The 18,437-nt window shown below is 45.1% G+C and overlaps 1 protein-coding gene and 1 pseudogene across 1 annotated transcript; both read right to left on the bottom strand.

The window, feature by feature from the left end:
* Positions 1-1,373: 1,373 nt before the first annotated feature.
* LOC105707881 (cyclin-dependent kinase 8-like) lies at positions 1,374-4,358 on the bottom strand (annotated as a pseudogene).
* Positions 4,359-12,281: 7,923 nt separating this feature from the next.
* Positions 12,282-18,086, bottom strand: IL37 (interleukin 37). Its single transcript, XM_012438949.2, is given in 6 exon segments — positions 12,282-12,394; positions 12,397-12,565; positions 13,338-13,480; positions 13,866-13,985; positions 17,254-17,316; positions 18,005-18,086. Coding segments are annotated over 6 exon segments (690 nt in total).
* Between the last annotated feature and the right edge of the window lie 351 nt (positions 18,087-18,437).

The following is an 18,437-nucleotide window of genomic DNA, read 5'->3' on the forward strand; positions in this document are numbered from 1 at the left end:
TGGGTTCAGGCAATTCTCCTGCCTCAGCCTCCTGAGTAGCTGGGATTACAGGCATGCACCACCATGCCCAGCTAATTTTTTGTATTTTTATTAGAGACGGGGTTTCACCATGTTGACCAGGATGGTCTCGATCTCTTGACCTCGTGATCCACCCACCTCGGCCTCCCAAAGTGCTGGGATTACAGTCGTGAGCCACCACGCCCAGCCGGATGCTGCACCTTTTTAAGGAAGTTATCATCCATGGTTTTGTTTTGTTTTGTTTTGTTTTTTAAGACTAAGTCTTGCTCTGTCACCCTGGCTGGAGTGCAGTGGTGCAGTCTCATCTCACTGCAACCTCTACCTCCCAGGTTCAAGCGATTCTCCTACCTCAGCCTCCCGAGTAACTGGAATTACAGGTGCCTGCCACCATGTCTCACTGATTTTTGTATTTCTAGTAGAGACAGGGTTTCACCATGTTGGCCAGGCTGGTCTGGAACTCCTGACCTTGTGATCAGCCTGCCTCGGCCTCCCAAAGTGCTGGGATTACAAGCATGAGCCACTGTGCCTGGCCCACTCATGCTTATTTTGTCTTAAAGCATGCTCACAAATCAGCAACACCAACAGAAAAGATAAAACTCTATGACAATTATTTTAGTTTTCTTGCTGAACCAAACAGGTTTCTATCAATGAGGATATATTTAATTACTATCAACTAGCAGCTTTAATACCAATCAAGTCATAGATTGAAAATAAAAACAAACTTATAAGTTGAAAATTAATCTTTAGGAGTTTTGAAATCTTTCTAGAAAGCTATATGGTTTTTTGTACTTTCAGAAAAATTCAAGCAATACTCTTGGTCAGAAAACACTGATTAATGCAGAAAATGAATCAACCCACTGATAAAACACTAAAAAGAAAGGTATATCCAAATAATCTCATTTTGAGTCTTAGTTATTTCATTGAGTTAACACATACTGTAGGTTTTCAAGTTAAACCTTGTGTCTGTGTGTGTACTATCAGTCAGATAATGTTATTACACTGAAAGAATTCATGACATACGAAGGCAAATGCTTGCCCCTAGCATATTCACAGGTTCAACTGCTACAGACTGTCACTGAAAAAAAGGTACTGGTGAGTCTGACCCATGTCCAGTAAACTATGGAAGTAGCAAATCCACAACACAAACTGTTCTAGCACTTTCTTTTCAAGTCTAACTCCAAAATAGGTACAACCTGGAAGCCACTACCCCAATCTGTGAAAATTGGTGGAACTTGGCTACTGGGAAGGTGTCGTTGCACAGTACATTCTCATGGCTCATACTAGGTTCCCACAGAGAGCTGCACTGTCAGCCCTGCAGCATTCATAACAGTGAGTTGACAAGACTCCGATGCAGCTCAGTACTCATGTGTCTGATGTGAGTACTGTGGAGGTTGCTGGGAGGTAGCTGAGTATCCCATGCTGCTCTGCGGCTGTGATGTGCTTGGTCCAGGGTTGGGATATAGGCAGCATGTGGATTGGAACGTTGATAGTCTGAGACCATGATAAGTCCACCTGAGGTAGTGGTAGGAGGAACAAGCCTTCCTTTCTTCAACAGGAGTCCCTGTGTGTGGCTGTTGTCTTGATTCCCTGGGCGGCCAGTTCCATTAGTATGTTTATTGCCCTGCTGCTGGTGGTGGTTCTTTTTGTCTCCTTTTCATCATGTTCTTCTTCCATTAAAAATTCTCATTTTGGGTGAGGGATTTCACAACTGGCAAAAGAAGTCTGATGTAGGAAGTGCGTCTTCTAAGAAATAGGAATCATATTCTGATGGAATTCGCTTTATTGGGTCCATGGTAAGCAACTACTGAAACAAGTGGGATGCTTTACTATCTGGTTTAACTTTATGTTTTTCCATGTACTTGATAAGGCTGCAGTTATTACACATATTTCTTCTAAAATCTTTCATTAATGTTGAATGTTCAGGCATCTTTTTTACATCTTCCCAATCTTTATTTGCAGGAAATCCCACTGCATTGAATATTCTGTCCAGCCAGTCATGGTGATAAGGATTACTAGTTTTGATGTCTTCTTGTCAACTATGAAATATTGGTTCTGATATTAGTAGTTCTGCAAATATACAACCTGTAGCCCAAATATTAATAGCTTTGTTATAACGCCTTTCTCCAAGAAGTAGTTCAGGGGCTCAGCACCAGAATGTAACAATCACTGGATCCAAACCTGCTAATGTAAGCTACTGCAATTCTTTAAAATGTCTTGCATTATCCATTTATAATCAATTTTATTAGACCAAAAAACACACTTAGGTTCCTTTTCAAGGAAGCCTTTCTCTACCTTGGGTCATGTGTGAAGCTTCCAAGGATCAGCTCTTAAAGTTTCTTAAAGGACCTATAAAACACACTCTTAAATCGTTCTGAGTTCTTACAATTTCCCACATTACTTCAGGTGAGTTTTGCTAAACTTCCCACCACTATATACCAAGCATCATTTTTCCTCTGGCTCCCCATACTATTTTCCTCACTATCCTCCAAACTTTCCTAACAGTTTACTTGAGGCCTGCCAAGTTCCACCTGCCACTCAGACCCAAAGCCAAAGTCACATGTCTTAAGCTTTCATTACTGTAGCACCTCACTCCCGATACCAAATTCTGTTCCAGTAATCTGGAACAAATCAGCCCAAAACCTAGGGGTTTTGCTCATAATTCTGCAATTTGGGCAGGGCTAAGCTGAGATGGTTTACTCTGTTCCACATTGATCAACTGGGGCTGGAGGATGCAGTCCTAAGTGGTTCACTCACCTGGTGACAATTTGGTACTGGTCGTCAGCTAGGAGCACAGCTGGGGTTTTACGTAAGACCCCAATTTATCACCATGTGGGCCTCTTAATGGGGCAGCTTAGAATTTCTTACTGTGTGATGGCTGGGTTGCAAGAACAAGTATTCCAAGAGACAGAAAGTATTAATAAAAGCTACCAGTTCCTTAAGACCTGGAAGAGGGTAGAAATTGTTACAACATTATTTTCACTACATTCTATTGTTCAAGCAGTCACAGATCCACCCCAAAGTCTAGGGGAGGGAACGTAGACCCCACCTCTCAATGAGAGAAGTGTCAAGAATTTACAGTCATCTTTAATGTGTCCCATCAATGATGCTATTAGCTGATTGCTTATTGCTATCATAATTTCGTATCTATCCATCCCCATTTTATTATTCCCAATGATGCAAGAGTCTCAGGTATCATTGTGCTAGAACACACACTAGAGCTCTAGGCGTCCATTCACAGCTGTCAACACTGTACATCCCTGAAGCACGTATGTGGTCCTCACCCTCAGATTACTGGAATACCTCTCTGGGCTGTGGCACCAGTAATTTTGGTCTTTCCCATCCTCTGGCCCAATTGTCTTCCTTAGCTATGAACCTGTGTGGCTGGGAAGATGAAACATTATCATTGCCTTGGTCAGGTTGTGCTTTCAACTAGAAGGATCACCTCCTAAGAGCTTTTCTAACTTTCCAAATTTTATCCTTAATACCTACTCTTAGCAACTTTCTGCAAGGTACAAGAGTAGACTTTTTCTCCCAGGAGGGCTTGCACCAGAAATTAATGAGTTATTAGTGACATAGACAGAGGGAGAAAATGGAGCATGAGAGCATAATATCTTGGTGCATTGTGGTAGGATAGCACTGGTGTCATTTGCTCCTCTATTCCAGGGGCTAGGATGACTGATATTGAAGGCAAATAGAGAACTTGTCTTAGGAAAATGTTTTTGAAACCCACTGCTTTGGACTATCTTTGCTTGCTGGAGTTTGATGCCAAATGTCTGAATATAGCATTTTTTTAGGCGGACTTGTGGATATCACTTGAATGCATACCATCTGAAGGCCTGTTGTGAATTTCATCAGCCTTGTGACCAATTATGTTTGTAAGTGAGTGTCAGTCACCTAGATGATTCCAAGTCCTGCAGGTTTGGGGTCATCCTGTTTGTAATTTTTAGGTAGAAATTTACTTAAACCCCTGTCCAACATATGGTGGAAAACCCAGTTTGCTCTACCCTATTTCATAACACCTCAAGAGTATCTCTCATGTCACTAACTTCTTATATCTCCTGACCTCTCTCTCATGGCTCACATATTTCAACTGTTTCCTGTATTGGTGCCAAACTGACCCAGAACTTACACACACACACACACACACAAACACCCCACTCTCACAAAACATTTGTAACAACCCAGTAAATCCTCAAACCTGGCTTTAGAAACACCTGGAGGACTTTTAAACATCCTGATGCCGAGCCTGCTCCCTGGATTAATTCAATAAGACTCTCTGGCAGTGGAGCCAAGCCTTGAGTATCTTTCCAAACTCCTTTAGGTATTTCAATGTCAGCCATGCTTGAGAACCTGTCATCTAGCCCACTGCTTCTCAAATGCCAGCGTGTGTGAGAATCACCTGGAGTGCTTGTTAAAATGCAGGTTCTGTTTCTGGGACTGTGGTGGGGCCCTAGATTCTGCATCTCTAACAAGTTCTCAAGTGATATTGATGCCACTGATCACAAGATCACACTTTGACTAGCAAGGAGTTAGCAGATATGAGGGATGACATGGGCCCAGCAAACAATTACCACCACACATCAGACATGTCAGTGACACTGCTACCAGGAACTTCTCAGAGGCCATCCTGCTCCCCCAGTTCCAGCCCCAGGGACCCCCTCACTTCTCATTTCCCTTGGCTTCTACCTATCCTGAGGCCCTTGTCTTTCTAGGGATGCCAAGGCCACTATTTATTTACTTATTTATTTTTGAGACTGTCTCATTCTGTGACCCAGGCTGGAGTGCAGTGGTACAGTCATGGCTCACTGTAGCCTCACCCTCCTGGGCTCAAGTGATCCTTTGACTTCAGCCTGCCAGGTAGCTGGGACTACAGGGGCATGCCACCACATCTGGCTAACTTTTTAAATTTTTTCTAGAGGTCTTGTTATGTTTCCCAGGCTAATCTCAAGGGCCTGGCCTCAAGCAATCCTCCTGCTTCAGACTTCCAAAGTACTAGGATTATAGACGTGAGCCACTACACCCTGCCAAGCTGCCATGTCTTTATTGGGCAGCTCAACCTTGTTCCCTCTATCTTTACTTTCTATCTTATGCTATCTCCAGGCACATCCTAGTCCCACTCTAAGAACTGTCTTCCCACACCTAAATGCACCATCAAAAGGATTTGCTGACCCCAAGGCAGTGCTGTGCCCAAGGCATGCTACCTCCAGCTTCTAAAGCAGGGGTTCCCAAACTCTGTCAGTTCATGATACCCTTCATGTCCCAGGAATGTCTTCACAGGGTACTTTAAGCCAAAAGAAATACCTGACAGTTCTACTTCTTAAGTAATTGGGTTGAAACAATTTAATAGAAATTGTTTTCATGGGCTTAAAGATGTCACTGTGTTTTCCTCAAAATATTTAAATATCCCATGACACCTCATGAGTGTGCTGAGGTGCTGTACAGTCCACACTCGGAAGTCATGGTTCAGAACTAGTAGTTGGTATACATGTGACCTCCAAATGCTCCAGCAAGGTGATAAAACCCCATAGTGATGATTGTACATGATGTAAATGGGGGACTGAATCTGATGGGAGAGGAGAGGATTTCAGGGAGTTGCTGTCTCACCACTAGCACCAACTGGATCTGGTACAAACAGGCCAACACTACTCTCCGTTGTAGCCAAGAGAGTCACTTTCTAGATTCATCTCCCAGTGGAAGTTTCAAAGGGCTCTGCGATTAGAATAGTATAAGAAAGAAAGTAAGGCAGAAAGATAGTTTGTCTCTTGGTTAAAAACTTGTAAACATGACGCATCAAATATCAGAAAATCTAGGAAGCAAGTTTAACTATTATCAGAATGCTGTGACACCTGACGGTGCAAACTGTTTCCAGTTAGGAGCCCAACCTTATGATACAGTGATTCTCAACCTTGGCGGTACAATAAAATCACCTGGAGAGCTTTCAAAAAATACTAATAGCTTGCTCCAACCCAGACCAGTTAGTTGAGTCAGTCTCTGAAGGTAAGATCAAGAGATATTTATTTATTTATTTATTTATGACAATATCTTGCCCTGTTACCCCATCTGGAGTGCAGTGGCACGATCTTGGTGCACTGTAGCCTCAGCTTCCTGAGTTCAAACAATCTTGGCGCTTCAGCCTCCCAAGTAGCTGGGATTACAAGTGTGCACCACACCCAGGTAATCTTTTTTTTCTTTGTAGAAACAGGGTCTCACCCCATTGCCCAGGATGGTCTCAAATTCCTGGGCTCAAGGGATCCTCCTGCCTCAGCCTCCCAAAGTGCTAGGATTACAGGTATAAGCCACTGCACTCAGCCTAAAAGTTTTTGATGAGGCCCAATTTACCTACTTTTTTTTTCTTTTTTTGTTTATGCTTTTAGTGTCATCTAAGAATCAACCACCAAATCCAAGATCATAAAGATATATCCCTGTTTTCTTCTAAAATTATAGTTTTAGCTCTTACATTTAAGTGTTTGAGCCATTTCGAGTTAATTTCTGTATATGTTGTGAGATAAGGGCCCAGTTGTATTTCTTTGCATGTGGTTATCCAGCCCCATTTCTTGAGAAAATGATTCTTTCCCTCATTGAATGTTCTTGGCACCTTTGTTGAAAATCAGTTGATCACAGATGTATGAGTTTATTTCTGGACTCTCAATTCTATTCCATTTATTTACATTTCTCCTTATGAGGTACGGTGTGGGACTTGACTCTGGAGGCAGGGCTCAGACACCAGACCAAACTGAGGACTAGCTGGAACAGGGTTGGGGTGGAAGGAGCTTTTCACTCTTCTGCTGTCCTCACCATTGGCACAGCTGGTGCCCAATGCAGCAGAGATCCATTACACCCTGGGCATTGCTAATGGCATGGGCCTACCAGTGAGAGTGCACAGAAAAGAGGGTTATCAATACTGCTACTACAAATGATACTAATGAACTTTCATTGAATCCCTCTTTACTCCTCCTATCTACCCTATGTAAAATAGGTTTTATTATCCCCATTTTACTGATGAGTGAAATGAGATTTGAAATTTAATAATTTGTTCAGTTTTGGAAGACATCTACATGCTCCTGGTCATGTGTATCCCTCGTGACCACACAAGGGGGAGGCAGGAAATCAAGGTTTTGTTGTTCAACTCTGTAGGAGAAGATTTAATCATCATGGGTGAAGAGTGAGGATGTGCCACACAATGGAATTTTTCCATGGTTCAGACACATATCATCTGGAGTAGGACATCTCTTATGTGTGTAAAAGCCTAGACTGAAAGCCAGTACAGTGGGCTACCAATGTCCAGTTACCTAGAAATAGTTCTCAGCCTGAAAAGCATGTCACCATTTTCTAACGAAACATATAGGAGGAGGCAGTGTTTCTTCAAAGGGTGGACAAGAAAGAACTGCTTGCATCAGAATTACTTGGGAGTTTTTTTTTTAAGGCAGCTAGATCCCTGAGCCACATCCCAAAACAGTTATGCAAGAATCTCAGATTGTACAATCTCTCTTTTTAGGAAGCTCCACCAGTGAGTCTTAAAGCATAGTAGAGTTTTAGCACTTCAGGGGCAGTGCAAAGAACTCTGGACTAGGAGTCACAACACCTGCAAGTCTGCCACTTAAAAGCTGCATGACTGTGGTCAAGTTACTTGATACCTCTAGGTCTTATTTTCTCACCTATAAAGTGGGCACACAAATTCTCACCCTGCCTTCCTCACAGTGTTGAGCTGATGTGACAATTACCCAATGCATGTGAAAATTCTCTTATGGAATAGGAATCACCAGGACTATGAGAGTGTGCTGAACAGTCTCCTCTGCATGGTCAGCAGAGAGAATCTCTCCCTGCCCCCTTGCTGCAACTGACCTCTGATCCTGTCCTGAACCCCTGCATGGAGCCTCTCTGATGAAGCAACTTCTGCAAGGGGCTGTGGGCAAGGAACAAGGAGGTGTCCAGAGGCTCCAAATCCCCTGATTTGTTGGAATTTAGAATGGATTTTCCTATGGAAAATTGCCAAGGGAAGGTGGGCTAAGTAAAAAATAATGATCATAACATATTTTTGCAGTAAAAAATTGAGTAGACTTTTGGGTGAGAGGTGGAAAACCTAACTATCATGCATTGCAGCTCTCTGGTGGAAACTGTGCTTCAGGCTCCAGAATGACTCAGGGATGAATGTTTGGAAGCTGAAGACAATCTGTGGTCTCTTGTCCCGTAGAGCAGGAGTCAGCGCTTTTCACAGAGTGCCAGATTTTATATATCCTGCCACATGCTTTATTGTTACAGCACAAAGAAGGCCATAGACAACAGGGCTGTGTTAGCAAATCACACGAACAGGAAATAAACTGCATTTGGACTTTAGGCTGCAGTTTGCCAACCCCTGCACTAACACAGGGGTTTCAAAGGTGGCGGTGGTGATGTGCAGGAGCTAGCTTATATCAGCTTGGAATAGCCAATCGTTAACATCTCTTCCAAATTCTGTGTCCGTGCCATATTGGTAGCTTGAAACTGGCCATATTTGGAGTAGTTACACCATGGAAATTGGCAAAAGCTGTATATCTACCCTCACCGCTCCCTAAGAACCAGCTGTTCACACCATTAGGCATGTGTCCACCAGGACGAGAGTGAGGGCTGGGGTTGGTTGAACCAGACAGTGCATGGGAATATGGGGAGAAAATATTAGATGTCAGTTCCTATTCTATTTAGCCCTTGTAAATTTTTGAATTCTGTTTAAGTTTCATAATGTACCAATGCCCACATTTCAAGCCGTGTCCTAGACTTTGTTTAATTGATTAGGGTAACTGGGATCAAAAAATGTTTAGAGTCTACCACTCCTAAAGCTATTTATTATAGTCTATGCTGGATAGCTCATTCCCAAACAGAGTGCAGGGTGAATAAGGGTCTTCTCTTTCTACTCCCAAGACAGCCTTCCTCTTGTCCCACCTGCCTCACCCTGGCCCAGGACCTTAGATGGGGTAGAAGGAGTGACCAGCTGTGAAAGGAGCACTGGTTGGAATGTTTCCTATGGGAGTTTCTGCTGCAGATCAAATGCCCTGAAATCACCTTTTGAGAGACATTAAATTTCATGAGATGAACAGTTATAATGTTCAGTATTATGAGTTGAATTATGTTCCCTGAAAAGATATGTTGAAGTCCTACCCCACAGTAGCTGAATGTGACCTTACTTGGAAATAGAGTCTTTACAGATACAATCAACTTAAGATAAAGTCATTCGAGTGAGCCCTAATTCAGTATGACTGTGTCCTTATAGGAAGGGGGAAATCTGCATACAGAAACACAGAGAGAATACGGCCACGTGAAGATGCCACCAGCCGAGGAACCCCTGGAGCTATCACAAACTGAAGAGAGGCCTGGAACAGATTCTCTCTCAGAGCTCTCAGAATGAACAAACACCTGGAGTTCAGACTTCGGCTTCCTGAACCAGGAAACAATAAATTTCTGTTGTTGTAAGCCACCCAGTTTATGGTTCTTTATGGGAGCCCTCACAAACCAATACTTTGGGATTCTCAGGAGTAATGCATAAGAGCCAAAACTTTTTCACTAAACATAAAAACCCATGATTACAATTACAATTAGAAAAATGAAATTCAAACCACCTGAGTTTATTTATACACATTTTCCAAAATGCATCTACTTTACAGGGGGAAGTCATATTACTATAGAAATAAGGAGAAGACCATCATTTAAATAGAAGCCTTCCTTTCCTTTCTCCCTCCCTCCCTCCCTCTTTTATTCTTTTCTTCATTTATAAAAAATCTTAGGGAGTTCCTACAAGTACCAGGCACTGCAGCGGATTCTCGGGATACATCAGAGAGCAAAGCCCCTGTGGGACTTACATGCTAGTGGGAGACACAAACAATAAATGTGAGAAGCAAACTATATAGCATGAGAGAGTGAGAAAAATCAGACTGGGCAAAGGGAAGTCAGTAGTGCTGTGGTAAGAAAAGGTTGCAGCACACACATGCCATCACTACAGCCATGCCTTTTGTGACACCCTGAGCCTTCTGACAAAGAAGTCAACAGTACACAGGGCCTGTGCTTCGGTAAGGTGGTGGTGCATTTGCTATCTTACTGGAGCCTCACTGCAAGCACAAGTGACCCACACCAGAGTGACTCGCCAACCTGACTTCCAGGTTGGAAGGGAATGGAGCAGGACCAAGCCCAGGCTGTCCATGTCTCCATTTGGCCTGCATGGTCGGCCTCTTCAAGGCCATGATCAGTAAGCCCCATTTCCTTTCTGCTAGTCTGTAAGGGAACCAGAGTCCTCACTGCCATGAGACAGCCCGGACTCAGAGACTAATTTGAATAACTGTGTGTCTTTGTCATGAAAACAGTTTTGTGATATTACAAAGAAGACATGCCTTCTTCTCCAAAGTATCAGTGTTACCTGGTCACATTTTTTTCTTTTATATAGTGATACATAATATTTCACATATTTGTGGCATATATGTATTTATTACATGCACAGAATGTGTAACGATCAAGGTAGTGTTTGAAGTATTTGTTGCCTTGAATATTTACCATTTCTCCATGTTGAAAACATCCTCTAAATATACTATGTACTTTTTCGTCACTCTGCTCGTGTTAATCACCATCATCATCAGGATCAGAAACATAAGCAGCCAACCTTGTGAGAGCTCTTCCCATGCATGTCATCTCACTTGAGCCTGTGTGCCGGGGGTGCTGTCCCCACTCCTCCTTTATGGCTGAGTTCTGTCTTCCTGCCCACCACCCACACACCTTTCTCCTAGGATTAGCTCTCCACCTCTGCTTGAGGAACATCACTGGCCTCGTGGGATACAGTCTTGGAGGGAGTGTTCATCGACGTGCGCTGCCTTTCACTGCCAAAGGAGTTGACACATGACCCAAACTAGGGTAGTCACATGCTCTGCTTGGAATCTCAATCTTTTGCTAACTGACAAAAAGCATGATTGGCTCTTACCCATCTGAGTGGTGGGACCACCGTTTTCTGGCTTCTGTCATGTTTGGCCTGCCAGAAATCTCCGACTCTTATTCTTCAGCATGTCTTTCCATTTTGAAAGTTACTTCACATGATAGAATATGGCACCCCAAAAATGTCCACATTCTAATCCCAGACCCTGTGAATATGTTACCTTACATAGCAAAAGGGACTTTGTGATTAAAGTTAAGCCTCTTTGAGTTGGGAGAGTATCCTGGATATTGAAGTGGGCCTGATGCGAATCACAAGCGTTCTTACATGTGAAAGAGGAAGGCAGGAGAGTCAGAGTAAAGCAGTGTGAGAAAAACCGAAGCAGTGAAGATAGGAGGGGGCCACTAGCCAAGGAATGCAGGTGGCCTCTGGAAGCTAGAAAAGGCAAGGAAATTGACTCTTCCCTAGAGCCTCCCAAAGCAATGCAACCCTGCTGATACTTTGATTTTGGCCCAGTGAGACACATTCCAGACTGACCTCCATAATTGCAAGATAAGACATTGCATTGTTTAAACCACTAAGTTGGTGGTAATTTGTTACGGCAGCAATAAGAAATAAATATTCCCAATACCCTTCTAGAAAGCTCCTTTTGTAGTATACTTTTTGCTTAAACAAGCTAGAAGTGATTATTATTGCTTGTAACTGAAGAGCTAAAACTAATAAACTAATTTCCAAGCCTCGGTCCCCTGTCTCCACCCCTCACTCTGTTTCCAGGCCCTGATTTCCATTTGGCCAGCCTTCCTATGCCCCAATATGAGGATCCGAGCCCTGCTTAGTGATATGACTGTTTCCTTGTTAACAGCCGTCCCAGACACTGACTGACTGCTCTCCTATCTTCTGACCCAGATTCCTTGTCTTTGTGCCTTTCCACAGGTCAGGTCACCCTGCTCCTTACCTGGGACCCAACTGCCCCTTTTCTGTTATCACTTAGCTGGATGGTGGCTGTTGCATTTCTTTCTTGCACACAGTGCCTTAAACATGGAGGCAGCCACTTCTTCCCCAGGATCAATGCCCTCAGCATCTACCAAACCCCAGTAGGAAGGACTGATCTAGAGCACAGCATGAACCCAGATGCTCCTTCCTGTTGCAAGTATCACCCTCAGACTGGCCATATCATGGCATATGACATGCACATGGATGTCTGATGGTTCAGGATAGCAGTATACAAGCAGAAGCTGGGCTCTTTCCAACCCAGAACTTTCTAATTAAACAATCTTCTTGTATTTCCTAAAAACATAAATCCTTAAAGTATGAATGAGAAATTAAACACACTGACATAAAGGTTAGTGAGCAGGATTTCGGTTTTTATATAATTAGTTCAATTAGTGAGGAAGGCATTTGATGGGGCAGTTTCCAAATCGCTGACCTCACTGGGGCTCATTTCATCTTTGCAAACTGGATGAAATGAAAATTCAATTTGTTTCTTGTGCTATGTTTATCTGTCACTCCAACAGGTTCATTACAATTGCAGGAGGTGCAAACGAACCATCTGGGGTGAGCCACTGACTCCAGCAAGTTCTGGGAGCCCACCTGAGTCCTATAAAAGATGAAAGGCCGGTGTGCTGATTCCTTTTGATCAGCCAGCTTCATCAGTTTCTTCTTCTGTAAGGTAAAAGAGATTAATTATATAGACAGGCTTTGAGAGGGAGAAAAACCCAGCACATGTGCTCATCCTCCAGGCCTTTACACAGGAGAGGAGGAAAGGAGAGAAGGCAGATGGTCCTTGGGGAAGACGGTATGTCAGCCTTGGTACTGGAATTTAAGGGATGATAAGTAATCATGCCTTCTTTTCTATGCTCTCTTGTCCCCCAAATTAAAAATAAATTGAGAGAGATGTAAGAGTCAAGATGGACAACAAAATCTCAGCTCTATAGTTTTTAAAGTTAGGTTAGAGAATATGGCTTAGATCTGCATCCAGCTGGGCTTCCTAAGATTTCTCCCCTCAAGTAAGAGGATGCTCCATCCAGGACTAAATTTGCAGAGCAGATTCACTACCCTCTGAGTGCTCCCTTGTACCCTCTTACCCTGCAGCAGACACCAGGGTCCTGGCCCAAGTGTGCTGCCTACCACATAGAAGGCCACAGCAGGAGGAGAGCACTGCCCATCCAGGGCCAGAGCCCATGAGCCTGGGAGAGGAGAAAGGGTCCTCAGTTCTTCATTGTCTCCCTGATGTGTGGAGTCCCTCCTCCTTCCCTAGAAGAGGCAAGGAACCAGAGAAGAAGGTATGGGACTCTTCTGCCTGGTGCTTCCAGAAAGGTGAATGTCTCTGTTATACTAGCCAAGATAAGAATTTGCAGGAAAGCGAGAGGCATTGAGGATCTTGGCCTTTTACTTTGGGGTAGCCAAAGGCACAGGAAATTGAACTAGAACTCACCTTCAGCTGAAGGGATGGATGACTTTGTCCTTTATCCTTGTCACAGTAGAGACAAAACTCCCCTTTAGAGACCCCCAAGAGAATAGGACTTCCTTTCTCTGCAGAGGCTCAGCTCAAGGATGTGGGTAACATAAAGAATATCTCTGGAAAAAGACAGTCAGAACATGGGTGGGTTCCCAGAGGAGGGAAAGGTCCCTCCTGTCTGCTGGGTTTCAGGCCTGACATGCAGTCCTTCTCCCCCTGACTCTGTGGTCCACATCCTCCTCCGTCACACTGGTTTAAGCCTCCTCTTGTTCCAACCTAAGTCTCTGGCTCCTTCTTTTTTCCCCGCCCTTCCAGAAAGAGTCCTTTCAGATCTGGTCATTGCTAGAGACCTTCCATCTGATGCCCAAGTCTCTGGGGCCTCTCCTCCCCGCTTCCACCACCTGCTGGAGCTGGGGCATGGTCTAGCATCAGCTGAGCCCACCTGGAGGGAGGCCTTACCCTTGCTGAGTGGGGACAGAAAACACAGCCAAAACTGAGAATCACCTGGGCATACGTAGCTTTTATCTGGAACTGCTATGAGATTCCCAGAGTCCAGGACCAGTACTTTGTGATCCTGGTCATGAATGCTGAATTTCTTCAGGTTTAAGTTCTTCAGCTTTGGACCTAGATCAACATAACCAGATTATCAACACTTCACATTGAAAATGGAAGACTCAGCCCTTTCTTCCCCACATCTGAGGGCCCCAGCCCCAGCCCCAGCTCTCCACCCTGCCTGTGGGCTCAGGCATCACAGCCACTGAATATTTCTTCCACTCCTGGGCTTGCTGTCTGACTGGGATGAGCAATTTAGCATTCTGTGCAAGCACATGGGTTCCAGATTTGGACAGATGGATTAAAATCCAAGCTCTGCTGTAGGACAGAGGACAAGTTACTAAATCTCTCCCAATGCCAATGTCCTTATCTGTGAAATGAGAGTAAGAACAGCACCTACTTGAGAGAGGAGTTATGAGAACTAAAATGCTCACTCAAGTAAGTAGGAATTAGCCTGACCTAAGACCTATAAAAAGGACTTTTTATAATCATTGTTTTTCTTAACTCTCTTTTAGCACCCTCTGACTGGGGGCATCATTCCATCAGCAGTATCTAGAGTGGGACAGACGCCCACACTGGCCAGGCTGAGGGAGTAGTGATGGAAGAGTTGGGAGGGGTGGAGGCAGGAAGCCCCCAGGAGCCCAGATCGGTGCAAGGCTTAGCTGGAGCATTAGCGGCTCCTTTGAAAAGCCACAAATCTTGCATCTGGCCCTGGAGGAACATCTTCTAGTGGCAGGACTAGCCACAACAGTGCTCAGAGGGTCATAGGGTGTCGACTTCTAGCAACTCATTCAGGCCAGACCTGCCTAGAGTGGGGTCTTAAAAGGGAACCTTTCCTCCTGGCCTCTAATTGGACAGGTTACCCTCATCTCAGCAAGGAGCTCAAGCACTTGTTTGATAAAGGACAAGGGACCCCAGGCTGGGCCAGTGACTGTCAGGAATGGGTGGGTGGCTGGAAAATGGCAAATGTCACAATATGATAACATAGTAACCACCACACTATGTGAAGCTATAATATGGGTATCTGTGATAGGCAATTCTAATGTAGAGAATAATTCTAAGATGTTACTCTCCTCCCATGCCATAAGCACACAGCCGCTCTCTGGGTTTCTCACTGTGGAATGTCCTCCTCGTCTCCTCATGCCCAGACAGTGGAGAGGACTCCTCCTGTAACACCAGCTCTCCAGCCACCTCCCCCCTGCAGCCCTCCTTGGCCCCCTCTGCACAGGGTGTCTTCCTCCCTGGTGCTGCAGCACTTTGCACTCATCAGTGGTACTTGCACACAGGTATTGGTGTCCTTGTCTTGCTTCCCCATAGCACTGTGAGCTCCCCAGGAGCAGGCTCCCCGTCTGACTCACCTATGATCCTCCACCTCCCACCCTGTAGTGCCCCAAGCATCGTGGAAACTCGGTGCCTATGGAAGAGATGACTGGCCCCAGGCAAGATCCTAAGTAACTCCCCAGTGATATGAGGTCAGATGAGGTCCAAGGGTCTCAGCCCTGCATTACATCAGAATCTCTTCAGGAGCTTTTCTAGGCCCCACCCAGACATTCTGAGTTCATGGGGCAGATGCAGGTTGACTGAAAGTTACTGAGCTAGCTGAACTCTAAGCCTTTCCATTTCCCACACTTTAATGTGCAAGAAATCACCTGCAAACTACAGTTCAGTAGGTCTGGGTGGTGCCAAGGCTCTGCCTTTCTGATGCACTCCCAGAGCTATGGATACTACAGGTCTGAGGACTTTTGAGTGGCATGGCCTAGGGCGGTGGCTCTCAACCCTCGCCTGGTGCACACTGGGAATCACCTGGTGGGTGGCATTTTAAGACCATGGATACCTGGGCCTCGAACCCCTGAGATTCTCATTCAGTTAGTCCAGAGTGAGACTGGAATATGCTATTTTTAAGAAGCTGCTTTTCTAGCATCATCATTTTACTTTGTACCTCTTAAGTGTTTCTTAAACTTGTTTTTTTAATTTCTGTTTTGCTCCTATCACAGCCTGACAGAGGCTCTCTGCATCTTGAATGCAGACTAGTTCACTATGCTCTTAAGTGGTGTTCTCGCTCATCATTCTTGACCCCAAATCTTTCTCAAGGCCACTCTGAAGGCGTGAGTGGTTTTAAGGTGCTGGCAGTTGTTTTCTATAGGGAAGTGGTACTCCCACAGCAGCAGTAACATCAGTGCTAGTGCCAGTTTTAAGGCAATAGTAATTTTCTGTAAGGCAGTAGCTCTCAGATTTTTAAGGTGTACCACAATAACCTGGAAGTCTTGTTAAAGCAGCCCCTAAAGCCTCAGCCCCCTGAGTTTCTGATGCAGGAGGTCTGTTGTGGGGCCTGGGACTCTGCATTCCTAACACTGTTCTAGGAGCTGATGCTGCTGACGGTTTGAGGACCAGACTTTGAGAACCACTCCCCCCAGATTTGAAGGCGATCCCAGCCCTGACAAGAAGTCAGGACAGGCCCGATAGACAGGCTTGTGTGCCTGGAACCTCCAGGTTGCACCTGGAATGGACACAGTGCAGGTCCAAAGCCAGCAATGTGTAACTACAAACAACCAAAACATCAAAGGTAACTCCGGCAGCAGTGGTGGAGGCTGTGACAGCAGCCTCCCGCTACTGTACCAGGCACCCTTACACACCTGGTCCCATTTGGTCCTCTTTGTCATTTCACTGACAAAGTGAGGTTCGGTATTCACACATTAGCCTGCACTATCTGGGGCTCAGACTGAGGTCTCCTGACTCTGTCCTGAGAAGAGGAGGGATGGGAGCCTTAAGCCTGAGTTGGGCAGACAGAACTTATAGTACCATTAAATTTCCACATCTGTCACTTACTACCAGTGTCACCTGGTGTAGGGAATCTCCACTGTCTGTCTCGGTTTCCACACGTGAACAGTGGTGATATTAACAATTTCCTGTTGGGGTGTTGTGGTGTTCATATGGCAGCATGAGAGGAAGGTTCAGGCTCTGAAGATGTCGCCCTGAGCCCTTGGTGGTGTGGGTGTCCCTGCACCCCCACTGGCCACATGGCAGTTTGTCATCAGTGCTGGGAGGAGGTCTGTGTCACCAGCCTCTTGACTATGGTCAGAAGAGGTACCTGGAAGGTTCCCAGGCACAAACCCTTCCTTGCCCTGTACCTCTTGGCAGGTGAGCATCACTTGTCCCTCACTAGGCCCATCTTTCCCAGAGTCTCTCCTGATGGGATATGCTTCTGCAAAGGGAAGATCTCAGCCCCATCCAGCACCCTTAGGTATCCCCAGTCTGCAATTCTCCCACCTCCTAAGTGACACCATTCCCCATCCCCACCCTCGCACCCCAGCCACCCCCATCACCTCACCTGCGGCCTTACTTGAGTGAACAAAACTCATGGAGGGGAGGCTTGGGTCTGGCTCCAGGGGGCTTCCAGCTGGGTCTGCCGTCAGATGCAGTGAGATTAGCACAAGCAAGTGGGATTTTCCGAGGACTTAGGGGTATGAGGGACTGTTTAATTTTCTCTTCTGTGTACTTGCTGAGAAATACTAGAGCAGCATGATAGTAATGACATTAAATCATAGCTTTCCTCGTCAAAAACATAGAACAGAGATGAACTGGCTTGGGAGCTTTGGCCTCTGGCATGTTACAGGCCTCTCCCTTCACACCCTAGTAGACAGTTATCTGGGTCAAAAGCCTCCTCCTATTGTCCCCCATGGGAAACACCCAAATGCGTTCCTCATGGAATACTCAGATGCCCCGTGCCTGGGTCATTTTTCCAACCCAGCTTCAGAGAGTCACTGCTCATCGAAGGTTTCTCTTCCACCTGTTAAGGTTGGGAGGGAAGAGGAAGGATATGCAGCCATCTAGTTGGCAAACAGGACGTTAAAGCCCAAATCTGTAGGTGAGAATGATCCTTTTATCTACCACCTGATGCGCCTGAACACTGCAGCAAAGTTTTCTTTTTCCTTCCAGAATTTCTCTTATCTAGTTATTTGTCCAGGGAAGTTTGAAAGCTCACTTATTGTGCAAGGTCAGCAGGAAACAGCTGGGTCTGTACACAGCACCTAGCGAAGTCCACTTTAGGAATTACACTTCAGCCCTGAGATGGATTTCCACAAGAACCTTACCTTCTGAGCAGCACTGGGGTTCATCTCTTTCCAAGTCTTCAGAGCCCATTTTCACTCCTGAGTTCTCCTCCACAAAGGACATTTTCAACGTGAGTTATTACTCAACAGAAAATGGAATGAAGTGCAAGACCTAAGGAGACAGACAGAGGACCAGTTATGGCATCTTCTGACCCCAGGACACCTTGCTGGATATCCCTAGTGCTGAACAGGCCACTGGCCTTGCTCTCTAGTTAGAAATGCTCACTGCAACCAGAAAGGCCCCAAGGGGCCAGACCTTGCTCTCCTGTCTATCACGCCTTCAAAGCAGAAATTTTCCAAACTGTTTGAGTCACAGTGCTAACATGGGGTGCAGTAACAATTTTGTGGATCTTGGCATTTTACAAAAATGAAATAGAATTTAAAAAGTTAAAAGTGCATTGTTCTAGTCTTAGGG

Source organism: Aotus nancymaae, unplaced genomic scaffold (assembly GCF_030222135.1).
Source record: "Aotus nancymaae isolate 86718 unplaced genomic scaffold, 86718_ANA_hifiasm-v0.15.2.pri h1tg000017l, whole genome shotgun sequence".
NCBI classification, from domain to species: Eukaryota; Metazoa; Chordata; class Mammalia; order Primates; family Aotidae; genus Aotus; species Aotus nancymaae.